The sequence below is a fragment of the Cariama cristata genome, unplaced genomic scaffold (genome assembly GCF_000690535.1).
Source record: "Cariama cristata isolate BGI_N322 unplaced genomic scaffold, ASM69053v1 scaffold17856, whole genome shotgun sequence".
In the NCBI taxonomy this organism is placed as follows: domain Eukaryota; kingdom Metazoa; phylum Chordata; class Aves; order Cariamiformes; family Cariamidae; genus Cariama; species Cariama cristata.
This window is the reverse complement of record NW_009622943.1, coordinates 39,952-58,401: the sequence shown is the minus strand read 5'-3', so window position 1 is coordinate 58,401 and position 18,450 is coordinate 39,952. Positions and strand designations below refer to the sequence as shown.

General features: G+C 46.5%; 1 protein-coding gene across 1 annotated transcript in view; it reads left to right on the top strand.

Moving 5' to 3' along the window:
- The window catches only part of TH (tyrosine hydroxylase), a 17,188-nt gene extending 765 nt beyond the window's left edge, over positions 1–16,423 (top strand). The window contains exons 2-13 of the mRNA XM_009702547.1: positions 3,837–4,046; positions 7,296–7,470; positions 8,294–8,382; positions 8,599–8,666; positions 10,407–10,457; positions 11,335–11,480; positions 11,893–12,028; positions 12,164–12,233; positions 12,578–12,634; positions 13,237–13,332; positions 13,502–13,635; positions 16,264–16,423. Of these exons, the coding sequence (XP_009700849.1) occupies positions 3,837–4,046; positions 7,296–7,470; positions 8,294–8,382; positions 8,599–8,666; positions 10,407–10,457; positions 11,335–11,480; positions 11,893–12,028; positions 12,164–12,233; positions 12,578–12,634; positions 13,237–13,332; positions 13,502–13,635; positions 16,264–16,423 (1,392 nt within the window). The remainder of the gene's footprint in view (positions 1–3,836; positions 4,047–7,295; positions 7,471–8,293; positions 8,383–8,598; positions 8,667–10,406; positions 10,458–11,334; positions 11,481–11,892; positions 12,029–12,163; positions 12,234–12,577; positions 12,635–13,236; positions 13,333–13,501; positions 13,636–16,263) is intronic.
- The last annotated feature ends 2,027 nt before the right edge of the window (positions 16,424–18,450 follow it).

The following is an 18,450-nucleotide window of genomic DNA, read 5'->3' as shown; positions in this document are numbered from 1 at the left end:
AGGGACATTTCATCTCCTAACCCAAATGCCAGGGCAGGCAGGAGGAGCCCGGAGACTCCCGGCATGGGACAGTCCTGTGGGTCAGGGATGTGGCTGGGTTGCGGGCGACCCTGGAGGAGCCAGAGCACTGGGAGGGGATCCCCTCGGGATGCTCGGCAGGAGGAAACCCGGGAATCAAGCCAGGTTAGGGAGCAGATGTGTTTGGCAGGCATCTGCAGGGTGACTCCAGCAGGTTGGTTATAGAAATCCCCATTTCCCTCCCCTATGCCCGCTGCTTCTTTCACCTGCTCTCCTCTTAACCCTGTGTGATGCTCTGAGTTGGTAAAATCAGCCACTGCATAGGCAGGGAGAAGTGTTTTGGAGTGGAATGTGCTGGAAAGGAAGGGATACATTTAGGAAACAAGGAGGTAAGCTCGCTTTCTCTAATAAATGGAGATCAGGGAAGGCTTCCCTCTCACACAACCGTTCTCATTCTGGCAAAATAATGAACACTTGCATGGTTCTTGAAAACTCGGTATTTTCTAGGCTACTTGTCAAATCAATATTTGAGATGCTCATTGCTGTCTGAAGAAGGGGAGAGTGTTTGGTTGTTACACCCTCTGAGGTGCTGCCTTGTGTTTGATGGGAAATGGGCCACTGAAGAAAGGGGCCAGAGGAATTGGGGTTCACCAGGTGTGCTGGCAACCTGCTTGGGGTAAGTGGCTCCTCCAGCCTCGGGTGGACACAAAACTTCAGCCCATCTTTGCATCTCTTCTTTGAATGGAAATTCTCAGAAAAATAAAAAAAGGTCAAAACTTAGCCCTGTGAGGGTCACTTTGAGAGTGGGCTGCATGAAAGGCTTTGCCCTTTGCTCTCACCTAGCACAGGAGATCTCCACAACCCTGTCACTTATTTTGCTGGCTTCTACCACGCAAGAGGCATGACTCTGCATTTGTATGCAGCATTGCATGTCCCCAGCCCTCGTGGTGACGGCGTGACCATGGACAATTGGCCACCCAGCCCCTGCCTACCACCACACTAGCTCCAGCAGGTCTGAGGTGTTCCCTTGCCATTAACCCCCAGGGACTAGCACCCCACTGCAGGGGAAACTGTGCAAACTGGGGCGGGGGGGGGAAGACCTTTGCAATCCCAGAACTCATCTACACCAGCAGGTATTCTACGTGTCAGCTGGGCCAGCCAAACATCAGACTCACACCGTGGAAAAATCTTTTGTTACGTATTTAGTTTTTCTGCTGCTAGTAGTTTTTATAAGACACCTTGGGACTGTAGCTGGAGCAGGGTTTGGTTACCGAGCACACAAGAAGTTGGAGGCAAACCAGCAGGAAGCAGGGCTGGGATGTCACTGTCCCCACAACGCAGGGAGGGAAATAATCTTTACAATCCTTCCCGCTTGCTGCAAATAATGAGCCAGGAAAAAAGTGCCAAAGTACTTTAACTCAGAACACAGTATTTTTAATGACACTACTCAGGCGGGGCACTCTGATTTGCAGCAAATTCAAAGAAGGAAAAATGAACTAACCCATTGTAAGAGGTGCAAACTAATCCTTCATAAGAGGTGAATGACCGTATCAGACTCAGGCCTCAGGCAAATAAATGCTTTGCAAAATCAAATTAAAGTTCTCACTGTAGCTAGATACGCACTCAGGGAGATAGTATGTGAGGCAATTCGGAAATACCATGTAATGGCGCCTTCTGAATAAAGGAAGGCATTTATCATAAGAGATCAGTTTGGTTAGTTTATATGCCAGATTCCTAATTTCCAGCAAAAGGAGGTAATACCCTGATGACCGTAAATGTGAGGGGCAGAGGAGAGAACGCTGAGATGGGGAGCACGCAGCCAGCGGAGGAGGCAGCAGGCAGGCAGACCTCTCCTGGCCCTCTTCTCCCAAGCAAAATTCATACTTTTTCTTTCTTTTATTTTTTTTTTTTTTAACTTTACCCACCCAAAATATGCCAGCATGGAGCTAAGCAGCTTCCAGGACCCCTCGATGGGACCAAAACCCCCCCTGCTCCTCCTTGCCAGGGGCCACCCAGTCCCAGCACATGGGTCTGACTGGTTGAGGCTGCCTCTCCCAGTGCAGCTTTCCAGTCACACAAGTCTTCTTGCTATTTGAACTCCTCTCTGTCAGATTTTAACCTGATTTACAGCCTAAACATGGGGGTTTAATTTCCCTCCTCTCCCCTGCTCCACTCCAGAAGTAAAATCCTACTGCACCTCTGCGTCTCAGGGCACAGCATGATAAAACATCCTTGGCTAACGCATTGCCTGGCTTGGGACCACGGCAGAGCCCGATGACTGTGGCTAGCACAAGGCTGTTTGCCCTGCTTATTACAGGCACATTAAAGTAAACACTGGCTTAGCTTTAAACACGGTAGTGATATAAAACGCACGCTTAAAACTCAGCATACGCTTACAAGATTTTAAAAGTTATGGCTGAGAATACTTATTAGATGTTTTCTCTCTTTGGGCATGAATACCATCAATTTAGACAAGTAGCAATATGTGCTTGTTATGTGCCACAAAGAATAAATGGGTTGAGGATCAGCCAATATCGTTTCAGAGGAGTCTCTTTATTAAAAAAGGACCAGATAGAAGTATGTGGGCTGGTGCCTAGATGTGCTGCATTTTTCAGGCTGCATTTAAAATGTCAGCTTTACACCACTAAAGCATCCACAAGGATGTTCAGAGGAAACATTAGTTACTGATGGTGGGCTTTGAAAATCAGAGAGAAAACGGACTAGTAGCTGAGCAGGCTGTCTTTTTAAAAGGAAAACATTCTCCAAATTTTCACAAGGTAGGGAAGGTGCTGCTTGGTTAGCATCTATCTCTTTTTCCAGATATTTTCAATGTAATCAGAGGGAAAACTGCAGCCAGTCCCGCTTTATATGCAGGTACTGGATGACTTTGTGTGCTGCTCCTTCTTCAGTGCTGCCCCAGGTTTCTTTTAGCAAGTTCTGAGGGCTTGTTATCTGGTTTGGGTATTGAACACAGAAAATTGGAACCAGCTGAGCTGCCTCTAAATGGAAAACTGGTTGTAAAAAGACCAAGACCAAGTAAGGCAGTATATGAGCTATTTCTATAACAAAAGAAACAGCAGTGATTGAAATAGTTTGTAGCTCACTGTAAGTATAAACAAGTGACATAACATGACCCCAGGCACAGAATTGCAGCATTTCAGGTGCAATTCCAAGTAACAGAAATCTGCAGGAGTTTGTTAGGGCAAAACAGATCTGCAGATCAGCAGGAGGAATATATTTTCTAGGGTGTATGGATGCGGTTCCAATTACACTTCAATAGGTAAGCATCCACTTAATGTCAGAAGAAAACATCACGCTGGATCCCAGGAGCAGTTTAGCTAAGCTGCCCTCCTAATACACCGTCAAACAGTTCATGTTTCCTGGCCAGGTCATAGCTGTGGGCTTCAGCTGACCCTCATAGTGTATCTTTTCTCAGATGACTTCATGTTTATCTAAGGTCTCTCCACTTGAGTTCATCAGACACCTGAAAATTGTGTAAGGTTGTTCCTGATTTTTATTTTTTGAAGGATATTGAAAACAGTTGCTAGGGAAGGTGAGGGGAGAAGCCCACTCTCCAGTCGTGCTACAAGGGTATTTTACAATGATTTTTCCTGAAGCTCCACGTTCCCAGATGTTCAATTCTAAAGCCTCAGTCCTCATCACCAGATCTTCCTCTACAAAGCCAGGGAAGTCAGCCCAACCTTCCCCTTCTTCCTCTGCTGAGACACATTGGTCACACCTCATCCAGCTACTGGGGATGCCTCTGATCTCCCCCACAGCTCTATCAGAAGTGTTATTTATTTCTGCTCTGCCTTCAGTCTCCGCGGTTCATTGGTAGACGTCAAAGCCTCATTGAAGATGCCAGGAAGGAAAGAGAGGCTGCAGCTGCAGCTGCAGCCACTGATGCTGCAGAGTCTACAGAGACCATTGTCTTCGAGGAGAAGGATGGGAGAGCCATGCTGAACCTCTTCTTCATGCTCAAGGGAGCCAAGACTTCACCGCTATCCCGTGCACTTAAGGTATTTGAGGTGAGTACCTAACCTGTTGTATGGGACTCAAGGAACACACTACAGGTTTCATGGCTGTTCTGTGAGAAATATCACTTGAGTCTACTAAAGAAGACTCAGACTCGGTCTGCCTGCTCTAAACTATCAGTTAGTTGTCTGATGTCACCACAATCATGCTATGCTCATGCCCCAGCGTGCCTTCACTTTCCATCACTACGAATGAGCCCTATCTCTGTCTGGTAGTGCTGTTAAGCTCTAGGCTTAACTTTGCTTAATGACTGGATCCAACCACACAGTTTCACACCTACAGTCCACAGCCCTGTGGCTTGTAGCGTACTCTGACAGCCCCCTCCGCCGCTCAGCACTTCAACTTCACATGCAGGGCTCTGATCCCACATTCAAAGCAAGCTGTGTGCCCTGCGTGGCTACAGACCAAACCCACCTTACTTGTGGGTCAAGGCTTTGGCAGTGTCTGAATGGCATTGCTACATTGGTCCTTGGTCAAAGAATTACAAGAATAACTTCACCTTGGGTGTAAAACTGGTATATTGATTTCAAAATTACCTCCCTACTTCAGGGATGAATTTGATTCACATGTTAAAGGTTCTGTTGATTCCCCCTGGAGATATGCCCTGTATATGGCTTTAATACCAAGGAAAAGTGCTAACTAATTGAGCTTTCCCCCCCTAGCCAGCAATATAATGTTGCATTATCTAGGATCTCAGTACCATGAATGGAAAGACTGAGTTAAGTGCTGCCTATTTAAACAGCAATCAAAACACAACAACTTGCATTTATGCAGTACATTTTCATCCAGAATGATTCAAAAGTGTTTTTCCAAACTGAGGTTCTGAGATATGTTTTATCTGCAGTAGTTTAATTTAATTGACTTCAGCAGTGAGAGGAGAGGAAAGGACAATTTGTTCCTATTAATCAGTCACATGGGTTGTAAGGGACCTTTGGAGGTCTCTGGTCCAACTCCTGCACAGAGCAGGTCCAGTCGCAGCAGGTTGCTCAGGGCTGTGCTTGTTGCATTTTGAGTTATCACCAAGGCAGAGATCCCACAGTGTCCATGGACCCCTTGGCCAGTGTTTGACTGCCTTCATCATAAAAAACTCTCTCTCTTTTCTTTTGCTTCTTAATGTCCTCACTTCCAGCTTGTGCCCATTGCCTCTTGTCCTCCCACTGTGTACTCTTCAGATGAGTTTGTCTCTGTCTTCTTTACACCCTCCCTCCAGATACTAGTAGACAGTGAACCAATCTCTCCTGCTCCTTCACTTTTCAAGGCTGAACAAATCCCATTCCCTCTGTCTTTCTTCATATAACGTGCTCCAGCTCCCTGAGCATCTTGGCAGCCCTTCACTGCTACAGCACATCAACGTCTTTCTTCTGGGGGACATGGTACTCCAGATGTGGTCTCCCTCATCCCAGACAGGGAGGAGGAATCACTTCCTTTGACCTGTTGTCTACAGTCCTGCTACTACAATTCACTACGTGGTTGGCCTTTCTCATCACAAGGGCATGCTGCTAGCTCATCTATTAATACACACGATAATTATAGAACACCTTCCCCACGAAATGCAACCACTTCTGGGGTAAAAACAGATCACCAGCAACACTATACAGCAAAACCATTACCTAACAGCTGTAAACGTACAAAAAGTGTGTCTGAGGGATAAGTATCCCTGAAATTGTAGGGCATTCTGGCTATTCCTTGCCCATGCAGTACTAGCTCTGATACTCTTATGAATAAGTGTTCAAGATCTTCAGCAATTACAGAACACCTTGCATCTCCTCTAAGAGCACTGTAGCAATAAAAGTTGTTTTCTGGGCAACATATGGTTGTTGTCTCAAGAGTGAAAGAATCTCTAAGACAAGCTTGTTAGAAAAAAGCCTTGGTGTTGCCATGGTTGGGGTCACCTTCCTAGGAGCGCACAGCTGCCAGATAAGGCATGAAAAAGCCATTAGTGTAACATTTGAAATGCAACAGACTGCTTAGCAGTTACAAAAGATAGACATGTAGGCTCTTGTACTTGGTAGATTTTATGTTACACTGCATTTAAAGTCTGTAATTTAAGTGATTTTTAAAACATCAAGCAAGAAGCAGGGGCATCTTGTGTTCGAATATTATTTGTTTCTTCCTGGAGCGATTTACTTGCTGCATCAAGAGCTCTTCTAGTAAAAAAGCTCTTTGAGCTTGTCACAGAGAGTGCTTTAAATATAATAAAAAGACAAGCATGTCAAGCCACAACAGAGGAAGATTCATTTCCCAGATCCCTCTGGCAATGCAGGTACAAGATATGAAAGCAGACGGGCATAATGACATTTGCCTCGTCATGAGCCAGGCTGCAGGGAAGCTGGTTTCACTCTTCTGTATGTGTTACATGCAGTCAAAGCATAGGTAATGCAATCACGGCTGTCAGATTAATGCAAAGGTATTGATTGTTGAGGGGACAATATAATAGTGAAGTGGGTAGGTATATTAAAAAACATGGTCCTAAATTTAATTTACCTGTGGCATCGCATCTGTTCCTTCTCATCTTTCTGCCTCTGATTAACCACAGAAATCACGACCCTTCCTCTACCAAAGATCTTCCAGGGACTTTGGAAAAGCCGGGTCATTGCGCAGGGACTTGTGCTTGTACTGCTGGTTTCACCGAGCTAAAGAAAATATCCACAAATCTGCCAGGGCCCTTTGAAAGCCTATAGACTCCATTTTGTCTCCTTCACATTCTTCGGGGGAGATCAGTTCTGATAATGAGCCCAAATGCTATCACTTGTGACAGCGAGCCCCTCTAACGGCTCCTCCAAGTTTCAGAGCCCCACTTACCCAGGGAAAGGTCACCATCTCTCGTTCTCACTACAGACTCAAAACGGCCGGCCACCCCCCCCTTCCCCCCCTCCCCCCCCCCCCCCCCCCCTCCAGGAAAAAAAAAAAAAAAAAAGCCCCTTTGCCTTAAGGAGGAGGTTAAAGGAAAAGGGGTCATGGGAGGTGGCATTTTGCCACATCAATATTCCCTCTTGATATGCTCTTCTTTGCCAATGTGGAAGTCTTCTCTTGACTGACCAGCCCTGCTGGTTGTCTGTCCGGAAGGAAAAACCTGTGGAATGAATGGATAAGTGTGTTTATCCCAGTGGGGGAACAAAAAAGAAGAAAAAGACAAGGGGGAGTCCCTCTCAAATGTATCCATAAAGACATCTTTGGGAAGTGACGGTGGGTGTTTCAAGTGTTGTTTAATGTTTTTATTCTCCTTTTCCATGTCCCAAAAGACATTTGAAGCCAAAATTCATCACCTGGAGACAAGGCTTAGCCGAAAGCCCCGTGAAGGGACTGCTGAACTGGAGTACTTTGTGCGCTGTGAAGTCCACAGCTCTGACCTCAATACTTTCATTAGCTCCATCAAGAGGGTAGCAGAAGACGTGAGGACCACTAAGGAAGACAAATGTAAGGAACTTATAAACTGTTTCACTGTCATAGAGAGGCTGAGCTGTAGAAACAGAGCGGACACTTTGTTATTGCCAGGAAAGGAGAAGGGCCACTGTATGCCGAATTTGAGCAAAACAGAAAAGACTGCCTCTGGGACACCTGAATTCTGAAAGCCACTTCGCTCTTTGTCCCTTACTCAACAGAATCCAGAGTCCATAGCCCATTCTTCTGGTGTCACATTGAAAAAAAAGAAATAGGAGATGAAATTTCGTGCTTTGTTCACACCTCTCCTACAGAGTTCTCCATCCCTACTCCAGTGCTTTATATTATAAATGTAAAATAGTTTCCTACCTATGTGTCAGGAGCTCTGTACAGATTCAGCACTAAACTACATGACACTCCCCATGCCATCCTGTTGTGAAGACAAGGTGATTCTTATTGTAAAACATCCCTAGAGATCTGCAGTGATCGCTCTACAACCAGTTGGACCTCTGGATTTGTTTTTAATGTGAAGTCTAGTATCTTTAAGTAAAATCCAATTTTCATCTTCTTGTTTACTTTTGTCACAAAATACTCTGCTGAGAGATGGGCAGGGAAGTCATGAGATGTAGATCATGGTGTTAGACCTTACTCCAGGACAAGAGCATTGAGAGTGTGGGACTACTGCCCAGAAGGCACAGCCGTCTTGTGTGCTGTTTGGGGGTGTGTGTGTGTGTGTGTGTGTGTTTGCATTTGGTTGACCAAGTCAGATGTATCTTATTCAACCTCCCAACCCCTTCTCAGTAGAGGATGCTCCGTGTTCACTTTCACAGCCAGTTTTTCTCTTTCTCTCTCCCCTTAGTTCACTGGTTTCCCAGAAAAATCTGTGAGTTGGACAAGTGCCACCATTTGGTCACCAAGTTTGACCCTGACTTGGATCTGGATCACCCGGTGAGTTCATCTGTGTGGGCGCATCCTCCTGTCGGACTCCTGAGCCTTCCCTCAGGAGTAGGGAGCTGGAGAACACCTCTTAGGGCAGCTGATCAGGGAACTGCAGTGCAATCGCTGCCACGAGAGAAGTTTCTCCAGCCAGTGATGAACTTTGTTGGGTGAGAAATTTTAGTAACTGATTAAAAATCCTGTCTCTGTTCCTGTTTGTCATCACAGGGCTACTCTGACCAAGTGTATCGCCAGAGAAGGAAATCGATAGCAGAAATTGCTTTTCACTATAAGCAGTAAGTCTCTTTCCTAACATCCATGCAGGGATAATGTCATGTCATTGCAACCTGTGGGGAAGTCATTGTGCTACCTGCATGAGACCTCTCTTCTTTTGAGTCTCCTTTCAGCCTTCCCAGCTCTTTTTGTGTCCCTCTTCTCTCTATGTATTCCAGCCTCTTCTTAATTAACAAATGTCTGTGGTAGTCATTAATTCATACATTGAGAAACCCAGAATAAACCTCCTGCATAACAAAAGCCAAGGGTAATTCCTCAAACATCATTTTGAAATGTAGCATCTCTTTCAAAATGATATCTAGTTTTGACTTCAGTGTTTCAAGTACTGAAAAAGCTACCACGTGTCCAGAAAACTTGTTCCGATGGTTTGTTACCCTGGCTGTGAAAAAATGTGGGTTTTATTTCTAAACTGAACTTCAGTAGCTTTAGCTTTCACCCAATGGATCATACATGCCTTTCATCTGTTAGATTGAATTCTGCTATCAGAATTTTTTTCCTATGAGGGTATTTATAGACTGAATGGTTCACCTCCTAACTCTCTGATAAATTAAATAGATTCCAGTAATGGTCTCATCATTGTCTTATATAGATTTAAGACTACCTCTTGTGTTCCTATTTAATACTCCTGTCCTGATATATGCAGTGATAGCACTCAGCCTTTTCACTACAACATCAAACAGAGCTCTAATATTTAGCTGGGTTTGTAAAATATTCCCTTGACGCGATTCAGTAACACTGCCTTCCACTGTAGCATCTCCCTCTCTGAGAAGGACTTTAAATGTAGATTTCTGTAGCGAGCTGTGCTGAAAGCAGGCCGTGGAAATTATATGGGTCACCTTCTTGAGCTACCCCTGCAACTGGAGTGATCCCAGCATGGCTTTCTGCTCTGTTAGGTTTCATGTTCTTTGCAGATTTGAAGCCTGGAATATAGACATTGATGTTTTTATCCTGTACCAATACTAAATGCACAGAAAGTCACTGTGCCAGCAAGGGAGTCCTGAGGGACACAGGAAGAAATACTGTCCTAAGAGGATGCACCCATTTAAGATGTCTTCTCTCACATCTCATCTGCAGGTTAGCATTTATGAGCCACTGTGTAGCATCCCTTCAGGCTGTTAATGGAAAAAGAACTATGCTTTATGGCTGTAATCTGTGAATATCTCATTTGTTCAAATACAGATCAGAAGGATTTAGGAAATACAATTGCTAATTATGATGCGGAAAAGGCAGAAGTGTCAGTCTTCTTTAGTTCCCACTTACATCAATGTTAAGATTTTCTTTTCTTGCTGTCCTTAATCTTACTGACAATATATTTTTCTGCAGTTCAAACACATTTCATTTTCCTTATTAGCTGCTTTTATTTCCCAGCTGCTGATTCATTATTGGAGCCATCGCCCCCTGAAGTTCAGGCACATTAATTTATTTTCACACAAAGTTTCAATTTTTTCCAATGAAAACCATTTTTTTTTTCCTGGAAAATATTAAGCCTGCTAAGCTCTTGCTCATCCCTTGTTCATTTATAACCTCCGGCAAGACTAATGCTTTCCTCTGTGTCTATGTATTTGTTGCACCTGTACAAATGACCCAGTACTAAGGCTTTGTCTTTCCTGTCGCTCCCTTGTTTGGTTTAAAGAAGATTGATCAACATCACGCAGAGCTTCTCCAAAGTTCTTCCCTCTCAAAGGGAAGAAGAGCCTGGCTTGTGCTCTGCTGCTATCAGTAACAGTGCGTTTGCCTTGCAGCGGAGACCCGATCCCTCGTGTGGAGTACACGGCGGAGGAGATCGCTACCTGGTGAGCACTGATGGCATCTCTGACCTTTATTGGCTTCACTGTTAGAAGCTGGGAATCAAAACCTAAACGGTTAGGGTGTGACATCTTGAAAAATGTACCAGGAGCACAAGCATCCTACTTAATAGCTTGTTATAAAATCCAGTAACTCATTGCATGGGGTTTTATGGTAGGGACTGCATTCGGGAGAGAAAGCTACCTCCAAAACAGTGATGGTCTGTCTCCTCTCTTGAGGCTGCACCCAGAGCACTTTCACGCTTCAGTCCCCAGGAGTTTCCTCCAAAGGAGCCTCCCCAGAAAGCAATGTAGATAATTTGGGCTCCCATTTATCTAAGGGGACCTGACTTAGTAGAAGCCTCCAAAGAAAGGGCAGTTCCCATAGCTGCAGAAAGAAGTATGGGGCCCGCAGTGAATACCTGCATGGTACCTGCTGGCCTCGCTTGGGAAGATGCTTCCTTTGCACATGATTATTTCCAGGAGTGTCACTGCCCTGAAAACAAGGGCAGCTCATAGGAGCTGAGTACACAGGTTCCCAAACAAGGTCATCTCCTGGTTACATTGACTGTCTTCGTTGTGCAACTTCAGGAGCTAACCTACAGGGGATATTTTAATTCCAGGTAATACCTTTTATACAGTCTTCTGACCTTCAAGGTCAGAAATAGGTCTGTGCAGATACAGCTGCTGACTTTGCAGGCTCATTCAAATGTGTGTTGGTATGTTTACATACCCCTGTCAATGCGCACAGACACAGACTTAGTGGTGGAGAAAGGCGAAAGGAGAAGGAACTGCGAGGCCTGAGTCCTTGATAGTGTATAACCAGAGGACAGGAGAGGACTAGACACATCAAACCACTGAACGTCTGCCACATCTTGTCCTGAAGGAAGGAGGTGTACAGCACCCTGAAGAGCCTGTACCCCACCCACGCCTGCAAGGAGTACCTCGAAGCTTTCAATCTGCTGGAGAAATTCTGTGGCTACAATGAAAACAACATCCCTCAGCTGGAGGAGGTCTCCCGCTTCCTGAAAGGTGGGTACAAGCCTGGGGGACGGCAGTCCAGGGTCTGCCAGGGCTCCAGCACGGTGGTGGCAGCTACAGCCGGGAAACTCGAACCCGACGGAGGAGCATGTGAGCTGAGATGTGGGAGGAGAGCTGGTGGAGGCTTCTGCATTGCCACAGAGGACAGGGGTAGACTCCAGGTAGTGGGAACTGCCACTAAACACAGTGGGCTGCACCTAAATGTCAAGCCCGTAGTCTTGATCCCACTGAGCACCTAAAGAACAGATGTTGCTCCCTAGTAGGAGCAAAAAGATTAGGCTTGGCACAGCACAAACCCTTTAGTTTCCAGTGCTGATGCTTTTGCTGTCCGTGCTGGGAATACGGGACACCAGGACAGCCCATGGGTCATGCATCCCCGCAGAGAGGGTATGTGCTGTTTCAGAGAGGACAGGCTTCCAGCTCCGACCGGTGGCTGGCTTGTTGTCGGCGCGGGACTTCCTCGCCAGCCTGGCCTTCCGTGTCTTCCAGTGCACGCAGTACATCCGCCATGCATCCTCGCCCATGCACTCCCCCGAGCCGTGAGTATTGCCCGGCCCCGATAGCCTCCCCTGCCTGGACATCCCACCTGGCCAGCAATTAACCTTTCTCCCTAACGAACAAACTCTGTCCACTGCTGACCTTGTTTTCCTCCTTCTCCCCCTGGGCATCGGCAGGGATTGCTGTCACGAGCTGCTGGGGCATGTCCCGATGCTGGCCGACAAGACGTTTGCCCAGTTCTCTCAGGTAAGGTGGTCATCTGCTTCCTTGCCCCTGAGAAGGCAGGCAATGAGGTGGGAACCCAAACTGATCTCAGTCTTGCCACCTAAACCCTTCTTGTTCTAGGTTTTGTTTATATTAAACACAATGTTCAGGAGCCTTAGTGATGGACCAAGAGCCCTAATACAGAGTAAAAATACCAGGCTCTGGAGTGAAGCGTTTTTAGTCTGAGCATGATGAAGCCCCAGCAGACACATGGCACTGCAGGGCAACAATATCTGTTGTCTCAAGGCAATAAAACAGAGCAATCCATGCATAAGGTCCTCAGACCAAATCTGTCCTGATGTTCGCCCCTTCCCTTCTCTTCTCAGGACATTGGGCTGGCATCTCTGGGAGCAACTGATGAAGAAATTGAGAAACTCGCAACAGTAAGTTTTCCTCTTTGCTGGGTGGCGGCCCTGACCCCTCCAGCAGGACTTCTGTGGTATCAAGGGGACTGGTCCAGACTGGTCTCCCCAGTTTTGCGGGCTCGGAGCCCCTACCCGAGCTGCCCCAGCCCTGCTCTTTCACGGTGACTGTGCAGGGCAGAGATCAGTTAAACAGCAGAGCTCACTTGCACATTAACCCAATTTTCTCGGGCACCAGAGTATCATAAAGCATCGTATTTCTAACGACAGCACTGCTGGGACTCTTTGGGATGGGATTAAATGACACCCGCTTCCTTTGGCTCTCCCTCGGCAAGGTGACCCATCCTGCTCCAAGGGCACCGAATGGCAGCACCGTGCAGCAGCCGGGTGCGCAGGGGACCAGCTCAGGGACACGGTTTCCACCTGTCCCGGCCTGGCAGGAGCTTAGTTTAGCACTTTGCTCTGGCAGTGACGGGTGCAGGCTAAGGAGAGGGGACAAAGTGCCAGGGGCCCGTTCATTTAAACAACCCCAGACCCCGGCCGTGTTGCAAGGGCTTAGAAGTGACAGGGAGATGAAGATGAGGAGCTGTGTCCCCTATGTGTTTTTCTTTCTTCTTTGACAGCTTTACTGGTTTACAGTGGAGTTTGGGCTCTGCAGACAGAATGGGATAGTCAAAGCCTATGGAGCCGGGCTCCTGTCTTCCTATGGGGAGCTCATAGTAAGTCCTAGCATAACTTACCTCTCTGCTCTAGACCCTACGCAGCAAAAAATCTTCTTTCTCTGCACAGCTCTAATGATTACCCAACCTGTTCTCCATCTCTCTCTATCACATATGTGCTCTCCAACCCCCTTAATTTCATGCTGACGTTTTTCTGCTGTGTCCTCAGCACTCGTTGTCAGATGAACCAGAGGTGCGGGACTTCGACCCTGATGCTGCTGCTGTTCAGCCCTACCAGGACCAGAACTACCAGCCCGTATATTTTGTGTCTGAGAGTTTCAGTGATGCCAAAAGTAAACTAAGGTAGGACTGGGCAGTGAGAGAGACCCGAACAGAAGGAAATGAAGCTATGATATATTGAAACAGGGCTTGACACCATGGCTGCTTTCATGGCCAAGCAACATAACAGAGAGCTGGTGGTCCAGAAATTGGAGACCCAAACCACCCACCAGGACCCCTTCCGCTTACTTGCTGCAGAAGGGCCAAGTGATACAGGTCAGGTACTAGCTATCCTTCACGGGAGCATCTTGGCACCATGGGTCCTTCCAAAACATGGGCTTCTGTGTCATGTCAAAGTCCGCTCTGTGGGTGAAAGTTCTAGGAGAGGGGTGAAGAGCTGCTCAAAATGCTGTCATTCTGTGAATTTAGGATGCAGAAAGATGTTTCTCTTTCTGAGTAGCTGCTGGGCAACCTACCCATTTACCATTCAACAGGCAAAAAAACCCCTAGGCATCGTTAGTAGCTTGCACACAAACAAAAAAGTTTTGCTTGGTATGAATAGACTTATCCATGGAAAAAAGGAACTTTTGCCTCCTAGGCTGGTTAACATGGGTTAACAGACCCCAGACAGCATCCCACCAGTGTAACTGGGTTTCCCCATCCCATGGGACTGCAACCAGGATGGAGAGCGGCAGGTCTAGCCACGGACATCTATTCAGAAGAGCATTTTCTTGGCCATACCCAGAATTGCCCACAGGATGAAAGCTCAGTCCTTTAACATTTGACTGACGGAGAAAAACTTTGCCTTTACCATTTTATCTTAGCTTAGGGAAGGGATAGGATGAGACAAAGTATTACACAATACTGCAAGTGGGTTATTTAATATAAATAACATGGTGAGGACTGCTATATTTCAAATTCTGCTTTTATTATGCTCACCTGCACCATTCATACAACCTGGAGTCCAGCTGCTCAAAATCAAGCACCTGGGGAGCCCGTCCTCTCACACACATGCTAGGCTGCTTTAAAAAACACCCTAACTGTTGCCTAATGAGTCATTTCCTTGCATTTAAAAAGGAAAAATACACCACATACGCAACCAAGATTAGGCTAGAGTGTTTTGACAGTGACAAGCACTGTAAACGATCCTCTTTAAAGAGCTCAGAGATCACACAGATGTTACTCTATGAGGTGAAAACATCCAAACATCTCTATTTTTTGCATTACCAGCAGCTGCCACCGTTGACCTGATTATCTCTCAAGAAAAGCCTCTTTTCCCATAAGGAAAACTTTCCATGGGTTTTCTAGGGTGGCCACACACCCTTAGTGCCCTTCAGGCACCCACTTCACACTTGTATGCTTTAAAAAGGTGTGAAGTGAACACAGGTGTGGTGGAGGGCAAATTTCTAACCATTCACAGCTGTGCTACCAGTCATCCCTGTGGCTGAATGCATTAATAAGGGAGGTGAGATAGACCTTGCCTGGCAGAACTGAGATAAGCCATGTCTTTTAGGAGGTGGATCGTGTGAGCATGCTGAAAACCCCCTCTGTTTGCACTTGGTTTTGTTTTCTTGCAAGCATGGCAGCTCCCTGTAAATGCCAGCCTGTGGCTTTGACCGTGTTAGCCCTGGCTGGTGTTTTCCCCCAAAGCACAGCAATTCAGGACTAGGCTTCCCTGTGGCATGCGGTACCGGTCAGAGAGCATCTACCTGAGAAAGGGATGTGCTTGCCCGAGCCCTGTGCCAGATCAGACCCACGGTAGCCACAAGAGGGTACCCTAAGCTAAGCAATTCAGGAGTGAAGGGGTGAGTGGGTCCTCAGCAGAGGCAAGGAGCAATGCCTGTTGTTAGTCCTGTTTGTCCCCTCGTCTTCCTTTTCAGGAGATTGTAGCCATGAGTACCTAAATATAGATTCCCAGCTCTATATTTACACAGCCGCTAAAGAAAAAAAACACTCTACCTTGTCAAGTAGTATAAATCTTAGTGTTGGAGGTGAACCTGAGCAACTTTGGGGAAAATTTACCCTTGATTTGTTTTCACTCGACTATGTACTTCTCTGTTAGAAAGGTGGCAACGAGGTCTTGCTCTTGAGATATCAGGTAAAGTCAGGCTCATCACTGACATCTAGACTCCAGTTGGCTTTAGGTGCAGCAGCGCAACTTTGCTCAAGAGCATGGCTCTGGTGATGCTATTCCTATCCTCTTGCCCAGGCCTGAGCCCCTGCCTGTTCAATCTGTCCTTAATACCCCTTGCAGCTAGTTCCCCCCTCCCCAAGCGGAGATTAGCCAATAAATGAATGTCAGAAAGGATTTAGAAATATAATACTATAATACCACGGGCTTTCCCTGCAATTAGCTTCTAAATCTCCTAGGCATTTTTGAAAAACAAAAAAGGCAGTTGAAGTAGAGGATGCTTGGTGATGGCCACGGGGATGACCAGTTCAGTGTTTCCTTCAGTTTGATGCAAGCCCATGTGTTCAGCCCACGGATACTCGCAGTCAGGCTTACGGTCTTCCTTGCTAAACAGGAGGGATCTCAGCTACTGCTATAGCCTTGTGGAGCTGGAAAGATGGGAAAGCAGAGGTTTTGTGCTAACCTAGAAACTCTGCCTAAAGGAGGCTTTAACGTCTTGTGATCTGGGTAAATGGTGATGGGTAGGAGGGAGGCTCAGGACCCATCTCTTGTACCAAGCCCTCTGTACTCTTCCCTTGCAGGAGCTATGCATCACACATCAAGCGGCCCTTCTCGGTGAAATACGAGCCCTACACCCACAGCATCGAGCTCCTGGACAGCCCTCAGACAATCTGTCACTCCCTGGAGAGCGTAAGGGATGAGCTTCACTCGCTGATTAACGCGCTCAATGTTATCAGTTAATATGAGAACTGGGCTCTTTCCTTCCCCTCTTCCCCCGCAGCCCCAAAACCGCCCGCTCTGCCCTTGCCTAGTTCCCAGCTGATAACTCCTACCTGTCTTCTCCAAACATTTGCACCTCTGCCTGTCACCACACGACCCCAACAGCTTTCCACTTTTGTACGTAGGGCCAGCTCGGAGGAAGACAGAGTGACAGACCCAAGGCCTGCTGGCTTTTTTGGGTAGCTTTTCTATTGATTGCTGGAAGAGGCTTAGCACAGACCAAAGGCATGGTCAAGCTACAAAATTGAAGTCAAGAGCTGTGTGCTAGGCTCCTAGGTGCAAGGAAGAGGAGAAAAGCTTCTTTATTAAAAGAAAAAGAGAAAAAGTCTATTTTTTGCAGTTTGAGAGAATAAATTAATCTGCTTTTTTAGCCCCAAAGCAAGTCCTATAGCAACTTCATGAGGGACCCTCAGTCCCCACCATCTCCTGCCTCTTGCAGCCTCGTACATTTGGGAAATGCAGAGCTGCTCTAGAAGCTTTTCTGCCTGAACCAACCCTACAAGGTCTGAAATTTCAGGTCCCAGCCTCCCCTTAGCTTCTCACACAGGGGGGATGCTAAGGCACAAATCCCTGAGCTGTACCACCCCACCAGGCTGCAATAAGCATCGTAGCTCCCCTGAAGCTCTAAACTGGCCAAAGGCAGGAGTTGCCTGTCTGGCATAGAGCAGCCCTGATGTACCTGCATCCTCCCCAGCACAAGCACCACAGAGCAAGCCCCGGCCACCCCAGACCAGAGCATGGGCAGCCCCTTCGAGCCCTCTTTTAAAAGGGAGTGCTCAGGAGCCCAGCTGCCAGCCTTCACAGGAGATAGCAGTCACTGCTAGTGATGTTCCTGCATGCTGGTGGCCGTGGGCAGCCTCTTGATGTCCTGAGTTTATTGGTTATTGCACACTGAGTGGGGCCACTGGTGTCCCAAGTTTGCCAGTCCTTGGGAGAATTTCACACACTTTCATTTCTCCAGTCTATTACATAGGTATGGCATCATCTTGTTCTTAGATATCCCAGTATCACTCTCACCCGCTGTAGCTCTAATGTGTGCGACTAATGCTATTTCTTGCCATTTCTTAGCAAGGTAACGTATGATTAGGATGCTTAAACTCACTTTTATCCAGCTGTCACTGTAGATATTAGTGGCTTGATCTGATGCAAAGCTCCCAGTTTTCCTCCCCCTGCTTTTGCCTTTCTTATCTTCTTGCAGGCTGTCTCATAACTTAGTGGTTTGCTCAGAAGTTTGGCCCAAGGTTATGCAGCTGTGCAGTATCAGAGCTGGGCTTGTGATACGTGGAGGCAGCTAAACAGCTGTGGGGGACAGTGAAGGGGAGAAAGACACATGGCTGTTTGCATGATCAGTTACAACATTTCTGTATAGATTTTTACCATCCTTATCCATGATAGACGACTTTTATAATTTCCTCTTTAAAGAAATGCAAGGCTTAGCAGTTAAGTTTTGGCTATTAGGTGTAAGTGTCCTCCAATACTTATACATACCACCGCTCTCCAGTGTTACTTCTGCTGTGGCTCAGTCATAACAGTTTACAATCCATTACACTTTATCCCATTTCAGACTTTCACATATATACGCTTCACCCCCAGTTCTCTCAAATTTTAACCACTTAGCTACTAGCAGCACTTAGTCTCCCACCTGCTTCAATCCCTCCTTTCTGTTTCCTTTCTTATTTGACTTCCCTCCTAAATTCCTCCTAAATTGCTTAAAAGTCCATTACTGAAATCAGCAGTTCAACACCAGGGCTAGCTGCTTCTCCTCAAGTTGTTCCTCCTCGGAGGACTGTCCCGTAAATGAATAAAACTACTGAGTTCATTAAGTTATTGTAATTTTTTCTTTCCAAAGCTTCAGCTCTGATTTCCCAATCTGGGTGGATCCAGATCTTGAGCTGTAACTCTCAAGGCTCCCTTAAGAGCTGTAACAATTTTTAATTTGAGCTCTTAAGTTATTACTATTAGATTAAGTAGCTGGAGCAAGCTATGCA